The 27,667-nt window shown below is 40.4% G+C and overlaps 1 protein-coding gene across 1 annotated transcript in view; it reads left to right on the top strand.

Moving 5' to 3' along the window:
• LOC117511269 (sarcoplasmic/endoplasmic reticulum calcium ATPase 2-like) overlaps positions 1-27,667 on the top strand; it is a 141,766-nt gene that overhangs the window by 8,385 nt on the left and 105,714 nt on the right. Inside the window, 4 exon segments of the mRNA XM_034171277.1 lie at positions 9,930-9,947; positions 10,036-10,118; positions 21,685-21,789; positions 24,728-24,866. Of these exon segments, the coding sequence (XP_034027168.1) occupies positions 9,930-9,947; positions 10,036-10,118; positions 21,685-21,789; positions 24,728-24,866 (345 nt within the window).

The following is a 27,667-nucleotide window of genomic DNA, read 5'->3' as shown; positions in this document are numbered from 1 at the left end:
GTTGTAGTCTTACACACCTCTCTGCAGCTTCTCTCCCCCTGCCATCCCCTCATTACCCCATCCCCGTAGAGACGGTGCCTGCTCCCAGACTACCAATAACCAGCAAAAATCTATTTAAGCATAAAAATTCAAAAGAAAAAATAATATAGCACCTTCAACTGCACCACAGACTAAAACAGTTAAATGTGGTCTATTAAACATTAGGTCTCTCTCTTCTAAGTCCCTGTTGGTAAATGATATAATAATTGATCAACATATTGATTTATTCTGCCTAACAGAAACCTGGTTACAGCAGGATGAATATGTTAGTTTAAATGAGTCAACACCCCCGAGTCACACTAACTGTCAGAATGCTCGTAGCACGGGCCGAGGAGGAGGATTAGCAGCAATCTTCCATTCCATCTTATTAATTAATCCAAAACCCAGACAGAGCTTTAATTCATTTGAAAGCTTGTCTCTTAGTCTTGTCCATCCAAATTGGAAGTCCCAAAAACCAGTTTTATTTGTTATTATCTATCGTCCACCTGGTCGTTACTGTGAGTTTCTCTGTGAATTTTCAGACCTTTTGTCTGACTTAGTGCTTAGCTCAGATAAGATAATTATAGTGGGCGATTTTAACATCCACACAGATGCTGAGAATGACAGCCTCAACACTGCATTTAATCTATTATTAGACTCTATTGGCTTTGCTCAAAAAGTAAATGAGTCCACCCACCACTTTAATCATATCTTAGATCTTGTTCTGACTTATGGTATGGAAATAGAAGACTTAACAGTATTCCCTGAAAACTCCCTTCTGTCTGATCATTTCTTAATAACATTTACATTTACTCTGATGGACTACCCAGCAGTGGGGAATAAGTTTCATTACACTAGAAGTCTTTCAGAAAGCGCTGTAACTAGGTTTAAGGATATGATTCCTTCTTTATGTTCTCTAATGCCATATACCAACACAGTGCAGAGTAGCTACCTAAACTCTGTAAGGGAGATAGAGTATCTCGTCAATAGTTTTACATCCTCATTGAAGACAACTTTGGATGCTGTAGCTCCTCTGAAAAAGAGAGCTTTAAATCAGAAGTGTCTGACTCCGTGGTATAACTCACAAACTCGTAGCTTAAAGCAGATAACCCGTAAGTTGGAGAGGAAATGGCGTCTCACTAATTTAGAAGATCTTCACTTAGCCTGGAAAAAGAGTCTGTTGCTCTATAAAAAAGCCCTCCGTAAAGCTAGGACATCTTTCTACTCATCACTAATTGAAGAAAATAAGAACAACCCCAGGTTTCTTTTCAGCACTGTAGCCAGGCTGACAAAGAGTCAGAGCTCTATTGAGCTGAGTATTCCATTAACTTTAACTAGTAATGACTTCATGACTTTCTTTGCTAACAAAATGTAACTATTAGAGAAAAAATTACTCATAACCATCCCAAAGACGTATCGTTATCTTTGGCTGCTTTCAGTGATGCCGGTATTTGGTTAGACTCTTTCTCTCCGATTGTTCTGTCTGAGTTATTCTCATTAGTTACTTCATCCAAACCATCAACATGTTTATTAGACCCCATTCCTACCAGGCTGCTCAAGGAAGCCCTACCATTATTTAATGCTTCGATCTTAAATATGATCAATCTATCTTTGTTAGTTGGCTATGTACCACAGGTTTTTAAGGTGGCAGTAATTAAACCATTACTTAAAAAGCCATCACTTGACCCAGCTATCTTAGCTAATTATAGGCCAATCTCCAACCTTCCTTTTCTCTCAAAAATTCTTGAAAGGGTAGTTGTAAAACAGCTAACTGATCATCTGCAGAGGAATGGTCTATTTGAAGAGTTTCAGTCAGGTTTTAGAATTCATCATAGTACAGAAACAGCATTAGTGAAGGTTACAAATGATCTTCTTATGGCCTCGGACAGTGGACTCATCTCTGTGCTTGTTCTGTTAGACCTCAGTGCTGCTTTTGATACTGTTGACCATAAAATTTTATTACAGAGATTAGAGCATGCCATAGGTATTAAAGGCACTGCGCTGCGGTGGTTTGAATCATATTTGTCTAATAGATTACAATTTGTTCATGTAAATGGGGAATCTTCTTCACAGACTAAAGTTAATTATGGAGTTCCACAAGGTTCTGTGCTAGGACCAATTTTATTTACTTTATACATGCTTCCCTTAGGCAGTATTATTAGACGGTATTGCTTAAATTTTCATTGTTACGCAGATGATACCCAGCTTTATCTATCCATGAAGCCAGAGGACACACACCAATTAGCTAAACTGCAGGATTGTCTTACAGACATAAAGACATGGATGACCTCTAATTTCCTGCTTTTAAACTCAGATAAAACTGAAGTTATTGTACTTGGCCCCACAAATCTTAGAAACATGGTGTCTAACCAGATCCTTACTCTGGATGGCATTACCCTGACCTCTAGTAATACTGTGAGAAATCTTGGAGTCATTTTTGATCAGGATATGTCATTCAAAGCGCATATTAAACAAATATGTAGGACTGCTTTTTTGCATTTACGCAATATCTCTAAAATCAGAAAGGTCTTGTCTCAGAGTGATGCTGAAAAACTAATTCATGCATTTATTTCCTCTAGGCTGGACTATTGTAATTCATTATTATCAGGTTGTCCTAAAAGTTCCCTAAAAAGCCTTCAGTTAATTCAAAATGCTGCAGCTAGAGTACTGACGGGGACTAGAAGGAGAGAGCATATCTCACCCATATTGGCCTCTCTTCATTGGCTTCCTGTTAATTCTAGAATAGAATTTAAAATTCTTCTTCTTACTTATAAGGTTTTGAATAATCAGGTCCCATCTTATCTTAGGGACCTCGTAGTACCATATCACCCCAATAGAGCGCTTCGCTCTCAGACTGCAGGCTTACTTGTAGTTCCTAGGGTTTGTAAGAGTAGAATGGGAGGCAGAGCCTTCAGCTTTCAGGCTCCTCTCCTGTGGAACCAGCTCCCAATTCAGATCAGGGAGACAGACACCCTCTCTACTTTTAAGATTAGGCTTAAAACTTTCCTTTTTGCTAAAGCTTATAGTTAGGGCTGGATCAGGTGACCCTGAACCATCCCTTAGTTATGCTGCTATAGACGTAGACTGCTGGGGGGTTCCCATGATGCACTGTTTCTTTCTCTTTTTGCTCTGTATGCACCACTCTGCATTTAATCATTAGTGATCGATCTCTGCTCCCCTCCACAGCATGTCTTTTTCTTGGTTCTCTCCCTCAGCCCCAACCAGTCCCAGCAGAAGACTGCCCCTCCCTGAGCCTGGTTCTGCTGGAGGTTTCTTCCTGTTAAAAGGGAGTTTTTCCTTCCCACTGTAGCCAAGTGCTTGCTCACAGGGGGTCGTTTTGACCGTTGGGGTTTTACATAATTATTGTATGGCCTTGCCTTACAATATAAAGTGCCTTGGGGCAACTGTTTGTTGTGATTTGGCGCTATATAAAAAAATTGATTGATTGATTGATTGATTGATTGTTGGTCAAATTTATAGTTATTTATAAGTTCATGTTCAAACTGTAAAATTTCAAGCATCAGTTACATTTCTTCGTCATAAGGGTTTGATAGCATATATATCAGCAAATTCAATACAATATTTTATTTTTTACTCCCTAATATCGATATTGTATTGGACTGAATCCATATCCGTCTGTGGTTCTCGGGCCATACCTGTAGAATTTATGCTTATGCCTGTTTTGTTAATTAAATCAATCACGTTCATGTTATTTGGCTACTTTTGTATGTTGCGTCAGAGTCAAATGTTTAATTCAGTTTAAGTGTGTTCCCCAAATCCAAAAGCGTGCATATCGACACACGGTTCCAGCCACCTATTTTTTGAGCTATCCACTGGTTCATCCCACACCCGTCCCACATCCTAAATTGTTTCATCATTCCAACACTCTAAATTGCACCCTTTCAGTTCTGTCCATGAAATCCCGTTCATGCTTAAACTGTAAAATATCAAACATGAATTACATTTCTTTCTCATGAGGGTTTGATAATGAAATGTTATCAATAATTGCCATTTTTTATGTATATATGGCAGATATATCAGTATCGGAAATATTTTACTCCCTAATATCCATATCGTATCGGCCACAAAAAAATCTGTATCGGTTGGGCTCTAATAGGTAGTAGAAGAGGAAGTACATCCTATACAGGCCCTGAGGTCCATCAGGCCGCATTCTGATCACTGGTTCGCTAATATATAAAAAGTAGCTAATTTTATGGAAAGGAAACCGGTATTTTTTTGTTAGTCACCATGAGTGTTTAAAAGCTCTTGTAACATTTTCCCCTCGTGCCCCATACGTTGAGGTGTGGGCGTGGCTTCGTGCTCCGAGCACTTTTGATCTAGTTGTAACATTGTTCACATGCTTGTGATAGTTAAATATGGTGACATTGTCTGAGACAGTTGATGTTCTTCAAAGCAAAACTGTCGGTATATCAGCCAGTGTGTGTGTGTGTGTGTGTGTGTGTGTGTGTGTGTGTGCGCGTGCGCAGACCCGACAGCTGTTTGACACTGAGAAGAAGTGACCGCGGGATCACCGCAGTAACATTATCTCTCTAAGATAATCTCTCTTGTTCTAGGCTTAAACAGCTGCTTGATATGAATACAACCTGAGATGTGGTGCAGGTTATTTATACCCCACCTCAGCTCAGACTGCTATGCCCTTTCATCGCAGGAAAAAATAAAAGGGGAGCAATCACAGATGGCAGACTCTCACTCTCGATTGGTTGCTCATTTTGAAACATCACAATAGGTTGATTAGCTTGACAAATTTGGGAATGCACGTTTCAGCCAACCAAATCCAGATAAATCACTTAATCCAGGTGGTTTCATATAGATTGTAATGACGGGATTCCCCATCTTTGTCATTGGAGACGGAAGCCAAAGTGTCGACATGGGCATCAGCTCTTCCCGGTAAAGAATCCCTTCAGTAAATATGAAAAGGCCGGTCCAGAAGATCGGCCAGCTGATCGTGCAGGAGGGCGGGGCCACGCAGACTTCCTGTCCAGCATAAAGTAGTTTGTGACTTATGCGGGTTAGTCACACAATTGAAATCGTTCACAGTGTCGTCTTCCTGTCCTCCAGCGGGACGTCGTCAGTGACGGAGCGACAAAAGGTCAACCTTTCTGTGAGAAATGACAAGTTTCTCGTAAAATCCATCTGACATTTAGTGATCTATCAAACAACAATTGGATTAAAAATCTGATTGTCTCAGAACAAATTTTAATTCTTAAAAGCTGTTATGGGATAATAGGTTTCATCAAGTTATCAACCCCTCACCCCCACCCTGCCACCCCAACATCACCCTGCACCTACATTTAAGAGGTTTTTTTAATTATTTGTTGCCAGAATGAAGAATTATAATTTTTTTTATTTTTAGTCTTATCACTGCTGATATAAATGGACTGCATTTACTCAACAAAAATATAAATGCAACACTTTTGGTTTTGCTCCCATTTTGTATGAGATGAACTCAAAGATCTAAAACTTTTTCCACATACACAATATCACCATTTCCCTCAAATATTGTTCACAAACCAGTCTAAATCTGTGATAGTGAGCACTTCTCCTTTGCTGAGATAATCCATCCCACCTCACAGGTGTGCCATATCAAGATGCTGATTAGACACCATGATTAGTGCACAGGTGTGCCTTAGACTGCCCACAATAAAAGGCCACTCTGAAAGGTGCAGTTTTATCACACAGCACAATGCCACAGATGTCGCAAGATTTGAGGGAGCGTGAAACTGGCATGCTGACAGCAGGAATGTCAACCAGAGCTGTTGCTCGTGTATTGAATGTTCATTTCTCTACCATAAGCCGTCTCCAAAGGCGTTTCAGAGAATTTGGCAGTACATCCAACCAGCCTCACAACCGCAGACCACGTGTAACCACACCAGCCCAGGACCTCCACATCCAGCATGTTCACCTCCAAGATTGTCTGAGACCAGCCACTCGGACAGCTGCTGGAACAATCGGTTTGCATAACCAAAGAATTTCTGCACAAACTGTCAGAAACCGTCTCAGGGAAGCTCATCTGCATGCTCGTTGTCCTCATCGGGGTCTCGACCTGACTCCAGTTTGTCGTCGTAACCGACTTGAGTGGGCAAATGCTCACATTCGCTGGTGTTTGGCACATTGGAGAGGTGTTCTCTTCACGGATGAATCCTGGTTCACACTGTCCAGGACAGATGGCAGACAGCGTGTGTGGCGTTGTGTGGGTGAGCGGTTTTCTGATGTCAATGTTGTGGATCGAGTGGCCCATGGTGGCGGTGGGGTTATGGTATGGGCAGGCGTCTGTTATGGACGAACAACACAGGTGCATTTTATTGATGGCATTTTGAATGCACAGAGATACCGTGACGAGATCCTGAGGCCCACTGTTGTGCCATACATCCAAGAACATCACCTCATGTTGCAGCAGGATAATGCACGGCCCCATGTTGCAAGGATCTGTACACAATTCTTGGAAGCTGAAAATGTCCCAGTTCTTGCATGGCCGGCATACTCACCGGACATGTCACCCATTGAGCATGTTTGGGATACTCTGGACCGGCGTATACGACAGCGTGTACCAGTTCCTGCCAATATCCAGCAACTTCGCACAGCCATTGAAGAGGAGTGGACCAACATTCCACAGGCCACAATTGACAACCTGATCAACTTTATGCGAAGGAGATGTGTTGCACTGCATGAGGCAAATGGTGGTCACACCAGATACTGACTGGTATCCCCCCCAATAAAACAAAACTGCAACTTTCAGAGTGGCCTTTTATTGTGGGCAGTCTAAGGCACACCTGTGCACTAATCATGGTGTCTAATCAGCATCTTGATATGGCACACCTGTGAGGTGGGATGGATTATCTCAGCAAAGGAGAAGTGCTCACTATCACAGATTTAGACTGGTTTGTGAACAAAATTTGTGGGAAATGGTGATATTGTGTATGTGGAAAAAGTTTTAGATCTTTGAGTTCATCTCATACAAAATGGGAGCAAAACCAAAAGTGTTGCGTTTATATTTTTGTTGAGTGTATATAGCGCTTTTCCATCTGCATCAGAAGCTCAAAGCGCTTTACAGTTATGCCTCACATTCACCCCAATGTCAGGGTGCTGCCATACAAGGCGCTCACTACACACTGGTAGCAATAGCGGATTAAAGACCTTGCCCAAGGGACCTTAGTGATTTTCCAGTCAGGTTGGGATTTGAACCAAGGATTTTCTGGTCTCAAGCCCAACACCTTAACCACTAGACCATCACCTCCTTGTAGTTGACTTTAAAATTGTACATTCGGTAAGCAGTACTCCTTCAACATGAGGCAAATATAGGTTCAAGAAAACTTTAAAGAATTCTTTGCCACTAACCAGGAAAAGCAGACATTGCCCAACTAACATCAACTAAACAGGGCAAACTCAAACCATGAATCAATTCAAATCATTTACCTGGATTGGAGTTGGGGTTCTGATTACCGTCTCTGTGGGCGGAGTCCATTGAGGTGATATTTTCATGACCATTTGTTTTGTTTTTGTTTGTCTGCTTCATGATATATCGAAGCTTGACTTCCTACCAGAATACAAACATCTATATTATAATAACCAAGTGGCCTCTGTGTGCATGTGTATGGCTTTGATTACACAGAAACTGGGGATAGCTCACATTTCTCATTTGGTTTGTTTATGTATTTTGGGTCAAGGATGAACGCTGTGAAAACGGAAAGCCATAAAAAATGGATGTTGTACTGCAATGCGCTATGGGAATGTTGTTATTGTGGTTCATGTTATTTTAACAGTGTTGTTGGTGTTATTGATTTATTGTGTTTTTGTAGTTCATTTGGTTTAGTCAGTTTAGTTAAGTCTCTTGTTGCTGTTACCATGAGTGAGTTAAGTGTAATGTTGCTGGTACCATGAGTAAAAAGTGTAATGTGTTTGATGTCTTCCGCCACTGTCTCTGTTTCTGCCTGTCTAAAATTAGAAGCACTTGCTTGTGGCAGAATGCAGAAAAGGAAAAAAGCTCTGTCTGCATGTGTGTGTGCATGTTTAACTTTGATCACAGACCAACTGGGGAGAGGTGATATTTGCCATTTGGTATACATATGTATTTTGGATCAAGGATGAACGTCGGCAAAATGGAACGTTGATAGGACTAATGATTTTGGGGACGCTACAGATATTAGCTAACAACACTGAACAATGGATGTTGCTACCTACATTCTGGACCCACGCACCATTCCAGTTGGGGGTGGTAAATCATCTTTATATTAAAAAACGTGAGTGTGTGAGTGCGTGATTTTGTTTAGTAAGTTCAATGTAAGTAAATAGTATAATTCTAAATATGTTAAAAATGCATGGATGACACAACAAAGTGAAAACACTTATTTCCATTGTGGTCCATTTAAAAATCAAATAACAAAATACAAGCAAAAATAAAATAATACTAATAATAAGAAGAAGAAGAATAGTGTGTATATGATAACAAGAACTTAAAACATTATAAATACATTAAGACAATAGGGTTGAGATCCTCTTCTAAAAATTGTTGAGGTGTAATGTTCTAAAAACATGCTGGACTCGCACGCCATATATATATATATATATATATATATATATATATATATATATGTATCTGTGTGTGTGTGTGTTGGGGGGCAGCACAGTGGCATAGTGGTTAGCACTGTTGCCTCACAGCAAGAAGGTCATGGGTTTGATTCCCACCTGTGGCCTTTCTGTGTGGAGTTTCCGTGTTCTCCCTGTGTTTGCGTGGATTCCCTCCGGGTGCTCCGGGTTCCTCCCCCATCCTAAGACATTGCATGTTAGGTGGCTTGGAAATTTTAAATTGTCTGTAGGTGTGTGTGTGGGTGTGAATGTGTTTGTCTATATGTGGCGTCCTGTCCTGGGTGTACCCCGTCTCACACCCCATGACTGCTTGGATCGGCTCCAGCCCCCCATGTCCCTTAATTGGAATAAGCTTTTGAAGATGAGTGTGTGTGTGTGTGTGTGTGTTTAATTATTACAGTTTATGCATTGACCAGTTGCTTTTATCCCAAACAACTTGAAACTAATTGAAGTGATTGACCCTAAATCAGTGGGAATTCCTTATGAGGGCTGACCTGCATCCTTAGAAAACTTTGAGGTTCAATGTTTTGCTCAAGGCTGCATAGAGAAGACGAGTCAGTGACCAAACCACTAACCTATAAATCAAATTAATAGCCAATGTGCAGTATTAAAACTGTTTATAATCTTTCCTAACAGCAACAATTATAAAGAGCATATCAGGGGCCCCAACGCTGAGCCTTGCAGCACGCCACAGGATAGTGGAGATGAATCAAATCTTAAAAAAACCTCCAATGGAGGTGGTGAAACTTGTGTTCATTAAGTAAGATGTAAACCAGTCTAACCCATCCTCTTAATCAGGGTAAGATGGTCTACTGTGATAACTGCAGAACTCAGGTCAAGCTGTACTACCACTCGTGACCATCTAGAAAGACCTGCAGTCCAGCCTCTTGAAAGTAGCTGTCTATCTCCAGCAGCATGGACATACCCAGGGCCTTGATCAAGTCACTGGAACCCTCAACAATTATGATCCAATGTTTTATAGTATTGCAGGTGACAAAAATAACACCCCAGTTGATGAGTGTAGCAAATTGTGATGGTGACCTTCTTCCTCTGAGGTAACAGTCCAACCTGGGGGGAACATTTTTAAAGCAGTTTTTCAATTATAACTTCGTTCTTCACTATTCGAGGTAGAACCACAAAAAACAAAACAAAAAAAACGTTCCCCTCGGCTCTTTCCGAATTGCTTCGTTCTTCCTCTGGAAACATATTAACTATGTGACAATCACTGACTTTTCTTTTTCTTTCTGACGTTTCTTCTTTCTTTTCTGTTGTATGTGTTCCTGGATCGACCCTGTGGCTCTCCACAGAGTTACCAGCAGAAGAAGGTATTTGCTCCTTTCACCAGTATTTTTACTGTCTGTCTGTAACCATGTCACCAGGATGGATTTTTAAACTGAATTATGTTCTCTGCAGGTAAATCTTTATGGGAGCTCGTCCTTGAACAGTTTGAGGATTTACTCGTCCGAATTCTGCTGCTGGCTGCTTGTATATCCTTTGTGAGTATCTCCTCTCTGGAATCAACTTTCATGACTTTTCCAGAGACATTTTTCTTCTAGTAATTGATGATTATCTTATAAAATGTCAGGTCAAATGGTGCGAGGAGAAAACTAGGCCTTTACCGTGTAAAATGCAGTGAGTGAATGAGTTCATCCCCTCCCGTTTGTTAACCAACCGCTTATTCCAATTAAGGATCACAGTGGGGGGGCTGGAGCCTATCCCAGCATTCGTAGTGCATGAGGCAGAATACACCCTGGACAGGATGCCAGTCTGTCACAGGGCCCAATTTGTTAACATGATTACTCAAAAACAATGGATCCTATTAGTATGAAACTCAACAATTTAAAAGAGCCTAAAATCAGGATGAACTGACTAAACACTGGTTAACTTTAATGCATCAGATCAACGTAAAATTCAGCATTTATTTGGCGTGTTTAATATACCACAGGCCTTTCTGCTACCATCTAGACAGTTGGTGGATGTTGGATGGATGATGGAAATTAGGAACAGGTGTAACCAAAGTTACATGTCGCTTGAAATACTCCTGCCAGTTTATTTAATGGCCAAAGCCGAGGACTGGTGGTGACTAAGTACGACCACTCCTACTTATCAAGTTTGTCTGCTCTAAAAAGAAATACATTCAGTATGCAGTGATACCCTAGAAGGGCACTTATTTAGTACATTTAGAATACACTATTTAAAAAAATAATTCTGTCTTCACAAACTTTTTTTTTATTTTTATTTTATTTAATTTTTATTTATTTGCTACTTTATTTATTTATTTGTATTTATCTATTTAATGTAGGGGTGTTTCATCAACCCCAAATTACAATATGGGAATCACACCATTTACCATCTTAACCAACTCATAAATTAATTTGATATTCTTTTCATATTTTTTTTTTATGTATTTTGGTTGATCAACCCAAAACTATAATGTAGAAATTATACCATTTACTGTCTTAACATTACTTAACAAATTTACAAATTGGGTTATCTTTTATTCATTTGTTGTTGTTTGTTTGTTTTGGTTGATGAACCCCAAATTCTAATGTGGAAATTATATAATTTACTAGCTTCACCAATTTGTTAATTCATTAATTAGTTAATCATTTTTGGGGGGGTCGATCAAACCCAAATTATAATGGTTTATATTCCAGTCTTTACTCAAATGTTTCAGCAACTTTAGTAAAAACTGAGTCCAAATTTGAAAAACAAAATCTACAAAATGAAATGTAATGGAACTGGTTCAAGTTTTAAAATAAATATTCTTTAGTAAATTACTTATTTTTTAATGTTTAAAAAATATTTTAAATGCGACTCTGCTCGATTTATCAATCGTTTGTTATTGGTTAATAAATGCTGCAAACAGTTCAACACCTCAATAAACTGAATGCTGCTGGAAGCAGAAAAACTCAAAATGAGTCAATATTGATATTTGACAGGCTTGAGGCAAAACAAATGCATATTTGCTTTATAAATTTATTAAATTAGCTGAATTCATATAAATTTGAACCACTGGATTAACTGCTTCAGCTTTACATTTAATAAATTACTTGATTGGTTTCTTATTGAAATACTTGATGACTTTCCAGCAGTTGATGACTTTTAAAGGCTTCCTGTAACCGGAGAGTGTTTACGTGGTGCCGAATGGCCTTTAGGGTCATTTTAAGCTGGCGTGGAGGCGCGCACGAGGAGCTTTCTGAAGCACGTCGTGGTGACGTGTGAACTTCTTCAGTTTGTCGAGCCGAGATGAAGTTACACTCACAGATTAGAGAGCGACACAGCTGAGGAACGGTGACAAGTTACAGCAACGGCTCTGAGTCGCTCGTGCTATGTGGTTAAGAAAACATTCAAGTCGTCGTGTTCACAGATTTACGGCCTTAAAGTTCACCACGTGCTACACGCTGCTGCCGTTACCGAACGATAATAACAATAACAATAATAATAATAATAATGGCAACAGTGTATTATGCGACGTGTGCAGGAGCACATCAGTGGCCGTGAGACTGAAAATAAAATTAGGCTTCAACACATAAATTGAAAAAGTTGCATTGGCACTAAAAAAATAACACTGCAGAAAATGAAAAATATATTTAATTACAATCAAATATAATTATGTGATTAATTATGCCAATTATATCTAATTTGCACTTGTCAGCCCCACCCCTCAATCCCAACCTTTCCACTAGAGGTGGGCGATACCGGGAATTTTGGTATTGATCTGATACCAAGTAATTACAGGCCCAGTATCGCCGATATATCGATACCGATACTTTTTCATATTTTAGCTTCATAGATCAAAAGGATGCAAAAGACATAGGATAGAATTTCACCAAACATTGTACATGACAACAAAATACTTTAGTATTACAATCAACATTTTTGTTTAAAAAAAATATCACTTAACACAACTTAAAACAAAATCTCCTGACGTAGAGGGCTGACAAACCACAATACAAGGGTGCGCTGCTCCGTGTTGTGTGACACAGCACAGCGCTGTTCTTACAGACCGAGAGTAGACTTTGATGAATCTGCGTGCGCAGCAGTCAGTGCGTGCGGGAGAGAAAAAAAGCTTGAGTATCGATCTTTTTACTCGAGGATCTTCAGTATCAATACCAGCGTTGGTATTGATATTATCGACATTAAGATCGATCCGCCCACCTCTACTTTCCACACCAAAACAGTGACAGCGAAATGAAACCAAAAAATACCAACATTAAAAGTTTTTTTTTTTTTTAAGTCATCGTTAAAAGTAATAATAATGATAAATTAAAAAAACCTGTCATTTAGAAAAATGGAAAAGACTGTGAAACACATCAATATTCAAAAACATCCAAATGAAATCGTTTTGGAAGATTGATTGTAAAATACATTACAATTTAAAAATATGCATTTCAAAATTTTATTAATATATTTACATGTTTGTATGACCACCCTGTTCGGAAATAAAGGAGCATCTTTTCGGGCACTGGTGTTCATTGTTACAGGTTTGTACTCGTATTTCTGAATGTGAGGGCAGAACTGTGGAGCAGGTTGCTCAGTGGGATAAAGACATTCTTTCCGGCCACTTTATTATGTACACCTGCTCAATTGCTTGTTATTCAAATAGACATTCACATGGCAGCAACTCAGTGAATTTAGGCATCTAGATGTGAAGACGACTTGCTGAAGTTGGGGGATTTAAGTGACTTTGGACGTGGCATGGCTGTTGGTCTGAGAATTTCAGAAACTGCTGATCTACTGGGATTTTCACACACAACCATCTCTAAGGTTTACAGGGAATAGTCCAAAAAAGAGAAGATATCTAGTGAGCAGCAGGTGTGTGGACAAAAGTGCCTTGTTGATGTCTGAGAATGGGCAGAATGGTAGACTGGGCAACTGCGCGATGCCATCAAGGTGTACCTAATAAAGTGGCTGGTGAGTGTATGCAGTCCTTGGTTCGATTCCTGGCAGGCTATTTCTAAAAGCGTACCGGCCTTGGCTGGGGAAGTGATCTGTGTTGGGCTGGTGTCCCGTCCAGAGGACAATGTAGACGATGCCTCGGGCTCTGTGTAGGACACAACGGAAATGTGTTTGATTATAGCTTAGTTCTGGTGACTCGTGTCCAAATCTGGACCAAACAGTTTTTTTAAATCTGTTGATTCCAGTTGATTTATTTAATGGAATCTCATCATATAAGAAACATTTCCACCAAGTTGAACTTTCTTTAAAGTGACGGGTTAACAGCAGGTTAACTGATGGCCACTGAGCGGCTGATAAGAGGCCCCCGTCAGTGGCAGCTGGTGTCCAGTCAGGTGATACGGAGGCGTCAGCGGCTGCTGTCTGACAGCACAGGATCACTTAAGACCAAATTTAGTCCCTCCGCCCTCCGTCCTCAGCAGGAGGGTTCTCATCAGACAGACACACACACACACCGTTAATATGAGTCCTGCTGTGTCCACAAACTCGTCACGTTTGAAAACGTTATAGTCTGTCTGAATTGGTGAGTCAACTTGAAGAACCAGATTCAGTGTTCAACAGTTTTTGCAAAATGTTGTGTGGTTGCAGCAAAACAACATGCTCTTTTTCCACATTTTGTTGCATTGAAATTTAGATATTTTTGAAATTTTATAAACCTAACTAGAAGGGCCTTCTGTGAGTGCATACCTTAGCAAAGGTCCAGCAATCTCCTGTTGACCTTATCCTTTCTTTGATACTGATTGTTGAGCTTCAATCCTGGTTGCCGGTCTTTGATTACCGATCGCTGACCTTTCACACTGATTGCTGAGCTTCGATCCTGGTTGCCGATCTTTGATTACCGATCGTTGACCTTTCACACTGATTGCTGAGCTTCGATCCTAGTTGCCGATCTTTGATTACCGATCGCTGACCTTTCACACTGATTGCTGAGCTTCGATCCTGGTTGCTGGTCTTTGATTATTGATCACTGACCTTTGAAAGTGATTGTTGAGCTTTGATCCTTGTTGCAGCACTTTGATCCTGGTTACTCATCTTTGATTATTGACTAATGAGCTTTGATAGTTGAGCTTTGATCCTGGTTGCTTATCTCTGATTACTGACCACTGTGCTCTGATACTGATGGCTGAGTTTTGATCTTGGTTGCTGATCTTTGATTACTGACTGCTGAGTTTTACTGATTGCTGATCTTTGATCCTGATTGCTGATCTTTGACTATTGATCCCCGACCTTTGATACTGAATGCTGAGTTTTTATCCTGGTTGCTGATCTTTCATTACTGGCCGCTGAGTTTTACTGATTGCTGGTTTTGATCCTGGTTGCTCAATTATGTTTACTGATCACTGACCTTTGGTACTTGTTGCTGACCAGTGATGGGGACAGCTCACAGTGTCTTCATATAAAATATCAATTTGCATTCTGATCAAAGTGATCTCTGACTAATGTCAGTGTTAATGGTCCATTAATAAAAGTTCTCTGGGAAGAAACATTTGTGTGTGTGTGTGTGTGTGTGTGTGTGTGTGTGTGTGTGTGTGTGTGTGTGTGTGTGTGTGTGTGTGTTGGTACCATAAAGTGTATATTTACTGAACAAACCCTGTGTGACGTCACCTTCAGGTTTGCTGTACAGACCCAGAACAGCCGATATCAGTGTCGGCGTGTTGGCAGCGGTAGCAATGTTGACTCTGCTTATTATTTCTTTCTTTCTTTTTCCAACAATACGATTTGATTGATGCAGGTGTTCTTTGCATTTTCTGCTGGGGTTATAGTTTGAAAGTGTTGTGCCTCTCTAGGCCACCGTATGTATATTCCTCTTTTTCAGTGGGGATGTGATGCAGCATCCACATGTTCCTGTCAGTCCGTTTGAAAGTGTTTCCAGAATTTGTGTTTGTGTGATTGATCTTCTGTTCCTTCCTGCAATAAAGTACAATAAACAGATGAGTGTAACTAAGGCGCGGCTGCGTCGTGTAAAGGTGTGGGTGGTCACAGAACACTTAGGACACTGTGTTGTCTCTGCGCGGACAGATGTAGCTCGTCACATCAGTTGTACTGTTTATAACCGCCTCACTTACAGAACCTGGGTCATACTGAAGACGGTGGCCTCATTATGTGGGGGGTCATTAGCTAATTGCCTGTGACATGTTGCACAAGTGGAACGAGACTCCAGGTCTTTATATTCTGCCATTAAAAGCTTCCTGGATAATTTGTTCCGCACCGTGGAGATGGTCTGTGGCAGCAGGTGAAGGTACAAGAAGAAAGACAGGCACCACTCGCTCCTAATTTAGGAGCACAAAACAGCAGCATTTTCATCTTTCAGGGATTCAGTTCTGCAGCACTTAATTTTTCTTAAAATTTGACAAACATCAAGTATTTGCTGGAGACATAATAATAATAATAATAATAATAATAATAATAATAATAATAATAATAATAATTGTATAGCACTTTGACTTAGAATAATAAACTTTAAAGGGCCAGTTGCACATCATTAATGCCACAAAACAATACAATTATAAAAATAATGAAGTGAAATAAAGACTCATTAAACATGATGATGATGAACACATTGCTCCTGATTATACGTTGTGGAGAACAGGTGTGTCTTAAAGCTGCAGTATGCAGGATTTAGGGGTGTTTATTAACACAAATGAAATAAAAGATTCCTAACTATCTTTTATAAGCGGGTTTAGAAAATGGATAAACATGGAATGAGCTCTTCATACTAGAGCCAGACCGATATATCGGCCGGCTGATATTATCGGCCGATATAAGCCCTTTTCAAACTACTCACTATCAGCTGAAATTTTGCCAATAGAACACCAATAATTTCTCATAAATAGAACAGTTACTGAAATAATGTTTGCTTCAGCAATGTAAAATGTCCCTGCACCGTTTGTCCAGTAGATGGAGCTCTGACTCCATTCAACTGAGAGCTGCTTACACCCCTGCTTAAATGTGTTCATCACCAGCCTACCTAGTTCACGTCACACTGCACTGATCGGCTGACAGAAGCTTACAAGTTTATAAGGATCTATATCTTTATCCTGAACCTATATCTAAGTTGCAGCAACAAGAGGTACAAGATCAGATGTATTTCACAACTCTTTTTAAGGATATGTATTTGCTAATTTCACAAATGTTTAATTCTTGATTGCATTTTTTGAACTTGAAAATTCTTCTCTGTTATAAAGTTAATCAATATGAGAACAAAGCTTCAGCGTTTAGCTCATACCTTTTTTGTTAATGGTCCAAAAAAGACCATTTTATTCATAAAAAAAAAAATAATAATATCGGCTGATTTATCGGCAAATCAGCTAATTTCTCAATTATTGGCATTTTTTCATCCAATATCATTATCAGCATTGGCCTCAAAAAATCCATATCGGTCGAGCTCTTCTTGATACTCGATCTCCATGAGAACGGGCTCGCTCATGGAGGCCGCCATGTTCCAAAAACATGTTGATACAGTAGCCCAAATGGAAGAAAATGTAAGAGGACTCAGTGGTTGCTCACCTGTACACTGTCTACATATTGGGAACCCTCATTTTTATGAAACAGAGAATCATAGATTAATGCTTATGAGAAGAGAATAGAATAGAATCTTTATTGTCATTGCACATACATACAACTTGTCCTCTGCATTTAACCATCCTAATTACAGTTAGACACAATCCAACCACTAAGAGCAGTGGGCAGCCACAGTCCGTCGCCCGGGGACCAACTCCAGATGTAGACGCTGCCTTGGTCAGGGGCAGAGAAAGGAGAAGACACTAAATAAGCATGTATTTGATTGTGGGAGGAAACCGGAGTGTGCGCAGGAAACCCACGCAACATGAAGGTCCTTCTCTCACCACGTCCCAGCTCTGTGGAATGATCTGCCTGCGCAGATCCGACAGTCGGACTCTGTGGAGACGTTTAAGGCCAGACACTTTTTTCCCTGTTTTATCATTAGTATTTTATACAATTGTGTCTTCTTTTATTATTTTTATTAATTTTATTCCTTTTACTTATTTATGTTTTAATTTTTATTGTGTTTTTAATCTTAATTCATTTTATTCTGCCTTTTATATTATGTTTGTGAAGTGTGTTGAGGCGACTAGTCATGATTTGGCGCTATATAAATTAATAAATTTGATTGTGATTTGATGAAAACTCCACACAGAAAGGGCAGGAAGCGATCCCACGACTTTCTTGCTGTGAAGCACCAGTGCTAACCACTAAGGCACCATGCCGCCCAAAACGTGAAGCCAGCAACTGCATAATGCAATCTACACCATGACCACCAGATGGCACTAAACCCTACATACTGTAACTTTAATTCTTGAGTTAAAAGCCTCAACAGAATCAGACTCTTATCACAACTGATAAACAGAACACGCCTCCGATATGAAAAGCTTCTGTGGCCTGTGGCATCTTTAAAAGTGTACAGCCCTTGGGTTTTTACCTGAGGCTATCAAATATGGCCATCGAGTATTGAGAAGACTTTGCGTCCGCCTGCCTGTCCGTCTGTCTGTGCTCAGCATAACTCCAGTCCTATCACGGCCAGAGTCTTCAAATTCACAGGGAACATTCTTGAGACACAGACCTTGGACACGTTCAAAGAAGGCTAACCTTGACCTATTTTAAGAGGTATTTTAAGAGGTTAAAATGTCACATTCTGTTTCATATTGTTCTGTTTTTTTGTTGTTGTTGTTGAGGGGTGGGAGTGACAGCCAATCAGAGTACAGCGGCACCATGACATTAGTGGCTGCTCTAGCTAGCTACAAACTCTGTTTCTTTTGTGTATAAATATAACCTGTTTGTCATATATTATGTAAAAGCTAGTGAGAAATAAACACTTCTAAAAAAGAGATTTCACGGGCATTAGCGTGGTTACGTCACAGGCTGGTCTAGCTAGCTGCAAACTCTGTTTTGTTTGTGTGTAAATGTAACATCTTTATCATATTTTATGTAAAAGCTAGTGAGATATAAACAATTCTAAAGCTGAAAACACTGTTTTTGGAACCTGATAACACCTCTGGAGTGATTTACAAGACATTTCACAAATGTCAGCGTGCACGCTAACCTCCGCTAACTCAAAGCTAACTTCATTCTTTTCAAAAGCTGATTTATGCACACACGCACACCCTCGTGAAGATGCCGTTAAAATGTAAATATTGTATATATATATATATATATATATATATATATAGTGGGGAAAATAAGTATTTGACCCCCTGTCAGTTTTGCAGGTTTTCCCACCTACAAAGAATGGAGAGGTTTGTAATTTTTATCGTAGGTACATCTCAACTGTGAGAGACAGAATCTAAAAAAAAATCCAGAAAATCACATTGTATGATTTTTAAATAATTAAATTGCATTTTATTGCATAAAATAAGTATTTGAACACCTACCAATCAGCAAGAATTCTGGCTCACACAGACCTGTTAATTTTTCTTTAAGAAGCCCTCTTATTCTGCACTCTTTACCTGTATTAATTGCACCTGTTTGAACTTGTTACCTGTATAAAAGACACCTGTTCACACAATCAAACACACTCCAATCTGTCCACCATAGTCAAGACCAAAGAGCTGTCTAAGGACACCAGGGACAAAACTACAGGATGGACTACAGGACAACAGGCAAGCAGCTTGGTAGACGACAACAACTATTATGATTATTTATTAGAAAGTGGAAGAAACACAAGATGACTGTCAATCTCCCTCAGTCTGGGATTCCATGCAAGATCTCAGTTTGTGGGGTAAGGATGATTCTGAGAAAGCTCATAACTACACAGGAGGACCTGGTCAATGACCTGAAGAGAGCTGGGACCACAGTCACAAAGATTACATTAGTAACACATGATGCTGTCATGGTTTAAAATCCTGCAGGGCAGCAAGGTCCCCCTGCTCAAGCCAGCACATGTCCAGGGCTGTTTGAAGTTCACCAGTGACCATCTGGATGATCCAGAGGAGGCATGGGAGAAGGTCATGTGGTAAGATGAGACCATAATAGAGCTTTTTGGAATCATCTCCAATTACCATGTTTAGAGGATGAGAACAACCCCAAGAAAACCATCCCAACCATGAAGCATGGGGGTGGAAACATTATACTCTGGGGGTGCTCTTCTGCAAAGGGGACAGGATGACTGCACCGTATTGAAGGGAGGATGGATGGGGTCATGTATTGCGAGATTTTGGCAAACAACCTCCTTCCCTCAGTAAGAGCATTGAAGATGGGTCATGGCTGGGTCTTCCAGCATGACAATGACCCCAAACACACAGCCAGGGCAACTAAGGAGGGGCTCTGTAAGAAGCATTTCAAGGTCCTGGAGTGGCCTGGCCAGTCTCCAGACCTGAACTCAATAGAAAATCTTTGGAGGGAGCTGAAACTCCAAACCTGAAAGATTTGGAGAAGATCTGTAGGGAGGAGTGGACCAAAATCCTTGTTGCAGTGTGTGAAAACTTGGTCAAGAACTACAGGAAATGTCTGACCTCTGTAATGGCAGATAAATGTTTCTGTACCAATTGTTAAGCTTTGTTTTTCTAGGGGTTCAAATACTTATTTTATGCAATAAAATGCAAATTACCATACCAGGACGTTCCGATCCTCACCTATGGTCATGAGATTTGGCTCATGACCGAAAGAACGAGATCGCGAGTACAAGCGGCCGAGATGCGTTTCCTCTGCAGGGTGGCTGGGCGCTCCCTTAGAGATAGGGTGAGGAGCTCAGTCACTCGGGAGGAGCTCGGAGTCGAGCCGCTGCTCCTCCACGTCAAAAGGAGTCAGTTGAGGTGGCTCGGGCATCTTTTCCGGATGCCCCCTGGACACCTCGCTGGAGAGGTGTTCCGGGCACGTCCCACTGGGAGGAGGCCCCGGGGAAGACCCAGGACACGCTGGAGGGACTACGTCTCTCGGCTGGCTTGGGAACGCCTTGGGGTTCCCCCGGAGGAGCCGGAGGAGGTGTGTGTGGATCGGGAGGTCTGGGTGGCTTTGCTTGAGCTGCTGCCCCCGCGACCCGACTCCGGATAAAGCGGAAGAAAATGGATGGATGGATGGAAAATGCAAATTAATTATATATATATATATATATACTTTGCAGTGGGATATCAGTTAAACAACTGCGAATTATAAAGAAGACTATTTATACGGCTGAGGGTATTTTAACATTGTGTTATTTTTTTTTAAGATTTAAGCAATTTAAAAATAATTTTCTTTGGCACCACTATAATTTTATTTATTAACCTTAAATGGGAGATTTGTAACATGGCATTGCCAATATGATCCAAATTTGTCATGTCTGCAAAAAAATTATAAATGGTTCCCCCGAAGACGACCATCATAGTAACCCATACATTGTATGGTAGTGACGTCATAGATCATGTGTGGGTTCCCCTGACTTGTGCAAGGGATGCTGGAAAGCATGTGTTGAAGACAGCCAATCAGAGGCATGACTGCTCGTCTGAACAAAATAATCCAAAATGGCAGAAAACGCTCCAAAGTGGCTTATTTCTACATAACTCTAATATGTTTCTCATATACGAGTATTTAGTAAAGTTAGTGAGACATAAACACTTTTAAATATAAAAATGGCCTTTTTGAAACCAGATAACCCCTATGAAGTGATTTACAAGACATCTTACGGGTGTTAGCGTGCACGCACGCGAGGTCACACATAAGATCATTTCAAACCTTCATGCATGCGCACATGCACTTCCTCTTGAGGATGGCATTATAAGGAAAATAATATATTCGTTATGGAATTCTCCCCAGGTAAATATGTTCTCTTCATTAAAATAAGCTGTAATTTTGCAACACGTTTCAACAATATACCGACATAATAATGCTTGGATTTCAGTAGAAATTAAACTTAGTCAGTTTTGTGAAATTTGAAAGGCTGTACAGTTTTAATCCTTGGAACACAGAGTTCGGTAATCCTGTGTTCAGAGAATGCAGAGCACGGGATGTCACATAGGGTTTAACAAGTTCTACCAGGTTGTTTTTCTGCCTCCCTGATTTGTATCTTCTTTATTTCTGTGCACTGGTCATTTCTCCATCTCTGGTGTCATTAATAATTAATTCCTCATGCTTTTTTGTTTGTTTGTTTGTTTTTATTTGTTTTGTTTTTAGGTTCTGGCCTGGTTTGAGGAAGGAGAGGAAACAATCACTGCCTTTGTGGAGCCTTTTGTTATCTTACTTATTCTTATAGCCAACGCCATCGTCGGCGTGTGGCAGGTAAGAACGCCGCACATAGTCCATCCAATCCTTTTTACTTCTACTTCTGGTTCTTTATTTGTTCATTTTTATTTTCACTTATTATCTATATGATAGTTATGTGGGTTACCGCGTTTTCCTCAAACCACACTTTTGACTTTAGCAGCATGATTCTGAGACTGTTTGACAATAACGCCAACATTTAAATATGAGAAATATTTTAATTGGTTTATTAATCTTAATCAGATTAAGATATCTTAATATCTTAATCTGATTGATTTGTCTCTTTTATAAAAATCGTTTTGAATTCTTATATTCATCAATCAGTGTCGCATTCTCCCCTTATTTATACCTCTAGGTTTGACTGTTTCTGTTACTATACTTGACTGTGCTATAATTTGATCTTCACTCTTACAGTTGGATTAAGTATTAATTAAATGGGGGAGGCGATGGTATAGTGGTTAAGGTGTTGGGCTTGAAACCAGAAGATCCTCGGTTCATATCCCCGCCTGACTGGAAAATCACTAAGGGCTCTTGGGCAAGGTCTTCAATCCCCTATTGCTCCCAGTGTGTAGTGAGCGCCTTGTAAGGCAGCATCCTGACATCGGGGTGAATGTGAGGCATAATTGTAAAATCTGATGCAGATGGAAAAGCGCTATATAAATGCAGTCCATTTACCATTTACCATTCAAAACTACAGCTGCGCGTGTCTACACGTTTTCCACTAAGTGTGTGGGGTAGAGTTATGTTGGCAGATAAGGTCGCTCAGATATCACTCTACACAGCCCCAGTTTCTCCTGGGGAAGCCTACATTCCTTCCAGGCCATATGGGATATAAAATCCCTTCACCCTGTTCTCCTCCCAGCTGGAAATATTTGGAAGACTTTCAAGGAGAGGCATCCAGAGGGCATCTGACTCAGATGTGTATACCGCCAAAAACGTTCCGTTCATTACAGATTATCAGTGGTTCTACTCTGAGCTTTGCCCAGATTCAGAAGTTCTCACCATGTTGTTAAGGATGAATCTATAGCCAGCCTTCAAAGGAAGTTCATTTTAATCATTTGTCTCCATGACCTCATTGTGCACATTTGGCAAAACCATTGGTGCAGGTTGGACTGTCGATTGCTAACTTGAAAATGATGCCTTCACGCTTGATGCCTTCTTCCCCCTGATAGTCCAAAGCAATATCAAGATTCCCTAATCTACATATCAACAACTTAAAGGTGATAGAGAGAGGTTGAATGTGGCATTAATCCTTGTTCTGTGATGTGATATGTAGCCCAAAAACAATTGGTTGGGTCTGTAATGGCTCAGAATCTTCCTAAAAGGCTCTGTGAAACAGCTATGTTACTATGCTGGGTTTAGAATGCCTCGTTTGCCTTTAATGGCGTCGTTTCGGAGCTTATTTGGCAACCTCATTATGAAATGCAAGTAGGTGGCGTTGATCAGTTGCCGTTGTTTGATTGGCTTACCCTTGCTCTCACTGAAAAGAAAGCATTATTTATTTATTTTCATTGCTTTTATATTTTCTGTTGTGTTTCTATTCAGGTTTCTTTTGCCTCTTTCTCTAAAATTGTATATAATAATCATTAGATTATTAATATATAAACAAAAATAAATTTAAGAAATATTACAATTTGAAAACAAATGCACCCGAACGTGATGACAGCTGCAATGCTAACTTTTAACATTGAAAATGCCATAGACATGCTAACGCATTAGCATCGCTCCCGTTTTTAAGTTATAAAATACATCTATCAACTGTTTCAGAAGAACAAACATAATCGTTAAGCACAAAGCTTATTGATGTCGGTGGATCGAGTCATTTCTTAACGATACCCAAAAGGAACCGGTTCTCGATACACATCCCTAGCTGCTAAGGGGTTAGCTCATTCCCTTTAGAGGAACAAACCAGAGCTAACGTGCCATTCTAACGTGCAATTCTTACAACAGGAATATGGCACAACACAAATTTAAAACAAAAGAAAATGTGATACTCACAGGCTGTACTGATTGCTGGGGTTGATTTTGTCGCAGAGTCGGAACTGACCCTCTACTGAGTATTAAATGCCGACTGAAGCCAGCTCGAAATCGTGCAAGGTTTGTGAAACAGTCCTCCATGAAATGCGCAAAGCGGTTGTATGTACTGGGGATGCGGTTAAAAATGAATAAAAGCCAGTGATCGCGTACATTGCTTTCCGTGGGAAGATCGTAGTCCGCTAAAACAGCCTGGGAAAGCACACCTGTAGCTCGCCATTGCTTCTCTTCGAGTGTTACGAATGGGTGGGCACAACCTTATGAATAATTAATTTCGAAGGGACGTGTGTGAAAGGGGGTGGGTGTGTGTGTGTGGGGGGGGCTATTGGTGAAAAAGTGACGTAAGTTTTCTCTCAAAAACGGATTGTCCTGTTGTCTAGGGGCAATTCAAAAAAGGAGAAATACTTGAAACAGAGGTTCTGAAACTTGCTGGCACTTCGTGTGTTTTCCCCACAGCGGGGAGACTCTGAACTAACACCAAAAACATGAAAAAGATGATTTTGATTCTCTATCCCCTTTAATTATTTTTTACTCACTGCGTCATATTCTATGTTGCTATTGTAGTTCTTTGGATTTGGTTTTAGAGGCCATGGTATGGTTCTGGAGGTCACATTGTGAAGAAACATCAAACTACATTATCTGTAAAACCTCGGTGAAGAATGAAATTAGTTATAAAAAAAAATAGGAATGAGACACTTAATACATAAATGCCCCCAACAGCCACTAGGGAGCAACTATACCTGGATGGACATTTGTATTTTTAAGACGTATCCTTACATAAATTATGCTGAGATGTTTTTAAGGCAACCTTGACTCCTTTTCACCTTTTTAAAGTGGAATCTTTTCACCCCTTGCTTGTAGTTCACTTATTCCAGCAGCTACTCAGAAACATGGACACTAAAACCAGTTGTGACTTCACCAGGAACGCAATGCTGAGGATGCTATTGAGGCGCTTAAGGAGTATGAGCCTGAGATGGGGAAAGTCTACCGTCAGGACCGAAAAACAGTCCAGAGGATCAAAGCCAAAGACCTTGTGCCTGGTGACATCGTGGAGGTTGCTGGTAAGCTGCTGTGGTCTGGATGTTCTGACTGGCATGGCTGTGATGCTTATTGTAGTGTGTTTCATGAGTACTACAAACTAAATGATCATTTTCATTTCTGGATTCTGAAGAGGTATTTAATGGCCGTGTGTAAGTGTCGCTGCTCTTGTGCTGTTTGATGATGTTCCCAATGCATTGTGGTAAAATTACACATTTTCTTTGTTCTTCTCATTGAAAGAAGCTGTTGAATGAAATGATTGAACTGGAGTAATCCAATGTGCCCCCCCTCATCTCAGGGCTTTTATTTTTAAACACCAGGCCCTATTGAATGGAACCAACACTAGTCATTGAATTATGGGGAAGAGCTGGCAATCAGGAAATGGGGAGCAGAAAACATCCAAACGCAGAACGAGAACTGCAAGACATGGTTTTTGTAAACAGTGTTTATTAATCAAGGCAAAAATTATGAATTAAACACACATAGCAAGCTTTCCAAAATAAATGCTGGAGACCCAGAACAAACAATGCACCTAAATTAATACACCATCGATGAAAATGGATAAAACAACAAACAAAATTTAACAAGAATGTTTTCAAAATGCTAAATACTAGTAAGTTCTTCCTTTTTGCTCTGGCTTGCCAACAGCAGATGTGATATGGATCTGCATGTTCATGTGGTGCAGGTTTTACACCAGATACCCTCGCTGCTGCTACTCCACATTACATGGAGAATGCGTGGACTTGAACCGGGAACTTTCTAACTTCCGCTGATCGCTTGGCCACCACCACCCTCGAAATATATATATATATATATATATATATATATATATATCAATCAATCAATCAACTTTTTTCTTATATAGCGCCAAATCACAACAAACAGTTGCCCCAAGGCGCTCCATATTGCAAGGCAAGGCCATACAATAACCATGAAAAACCCCAACGGTCAAAACGACCCCCTATGAGCAAGCACTTGGCCACAGTGGGAAGGAAAAACTCCCTTTTAACAGGAAGAAACCTCCAGCAGAACCAGGCTCAGGGAGGGGCAGTCTTCTGCTGAGACTGGTTGGGGCTGAGGGAAAGAACCAGGAAAAAGACATGCCGAGAAGGGGGGCAGAGATCGATCACTAATGATTAAATGCAGAGTGATGCATACGGAGCAAAAAAAGAAAGAAACAGTGCATCATGGGAACCCCCCACAGTCTACGTCTAAAGCAACATAACCAAGGGATGGTCCAGGGTCACCCGATCCAGCCCTAACTATAAGCCTTAGCGAAAAGGAAAGTTTTAAGCCTAATCTTAAAAGTAGAGAGGGTATCTGTCTCCCTGATCTGAATTGGGAGCTGGTTCCACAGGAGAGGAGCCTGAAAGCTGAAGGCTCTGCCTCCCATTCTACTCTTACAAACCCTAGGAACCACAAGTAAGCCCGCAGTCTGAGAGCGAAGCGCTCTAATGGGGTAATATGGTACTACGAGGTCCCTAAGATAAGATGGGACCTGATTATTCAAAACCTTATAAGTAAGAAGAAGAATTTTAAATTCTATTCTAGAATTAACAGGAAGCCAATGAAGAGAGGCCAACACGGGTGAGATATGCTCTCTCCTGCTAGTCCCCGTCAGTACTCTAGCTGCAGCATTCTGAACCAACTGAAGGCTTTTTAGGGAACTTTTAGGACAACCTGATAATAATGAACTACAATAGTCCAGCCTAGAGGAAATAAATGCATGAATTAGTTTTTCAGCATCACTCCGAGACAAGACCTTTCTGATTTTAGAGATATTGCGTAAATGCAAAAAGGCAGTCCTACATATTTGTTTAATATGCGCTTTGAATGACATATCCTGATCAAAAATAACTCCAAGATTTCTCACAGTATTACTAGAGATCAGGGAAATGCCATCCAGAGTAACGATCTGGTTAGACACCATGCTTCTAAGATTTGTGGGGCCAAGTACAATAACTTCAGTTTTATCTGAGTTTAAAAGCAGGAAATTAGAGGTCATCCATGTCTTTATGTCTGTAAGACAATCCTGCAGTTTAGCTAATTGGTGTGTATCCTCTGGCTTCATGGATAGATAAAGCTGGGTATCATCTGCGTAACAATGAAAATTTAAGCAATACCGTCTAATAATACTGCCCAAGGGAAGCATGTATAAAGTGAATAAAATTGGTCCTAGCACAGAACCTTGTGGAACTCCATAATTAACTAACTAATTAATATATAAAATCTAGGCAAAATCTGGGACTTGTCAGGGACTGAGGTGGCGAGGCACAGCGGGCGGATGGACACAAATGCATGACTCAGATGTGGGTTAAGGAAAAGGCTTTATCCAAAAAACAGGCTCAGGTCGATACACAGGGTCACAAGCAGGCAGGTGGCAGTACAGACAGTGTTGAGGCGGCGGCGTGGTCAGTGACAAGCAGAGTTCCAGCACAAGCAAACAGGTGTATCAGAGAAGGCAAAAACGTAGTCAAAAAACAAGCAGGGTTCAGGCACAGAGAAGCAGGTTAATAGGCTCAGGCAGAAACGTGGTCAAGGACAAGCAGAGGTCGAGAACGGCAAAAACACAGACTATGACAGGATACAGGTGGCTTGAGGCAGAATGCACAACGAACGAGCCGTGAGCTGTTGAAGACAAGGGGTTTAAATCAGAGGATAATCAGGGCGTGATGATATGCAGGTGCAGGAAAGAAGGCGTGGCTGAGTGAGACGAGTGGAGTGACAGGTGGGCGTGTCAGACAAAAGCAGGAAAAAGAGGAATATGACAGTGACAGAACAAATGTTAAACAGTAAGGAAATAATGACACCTAGAATACAAATG

The sequence above is a fragment of the Thalassophryne amazonica genome, chromosome 5 (genome assembly GCF_902500255.1).
Source record: "Thalassophryne amazonica chromosome 5, fThaAma1.1, whole genome shotgun sequence".
NCBI lineage: Eukaryota > Metazoa > Chordata > Actinopteri > Batrachoidiformes > Batrachoididae > Thalassophryne > Thalassophryne amazonica.
Note: the sequence above shows the minus strand (reverse complement) of the source record. Positions and strands in the feature narration are given on the sequence as shown.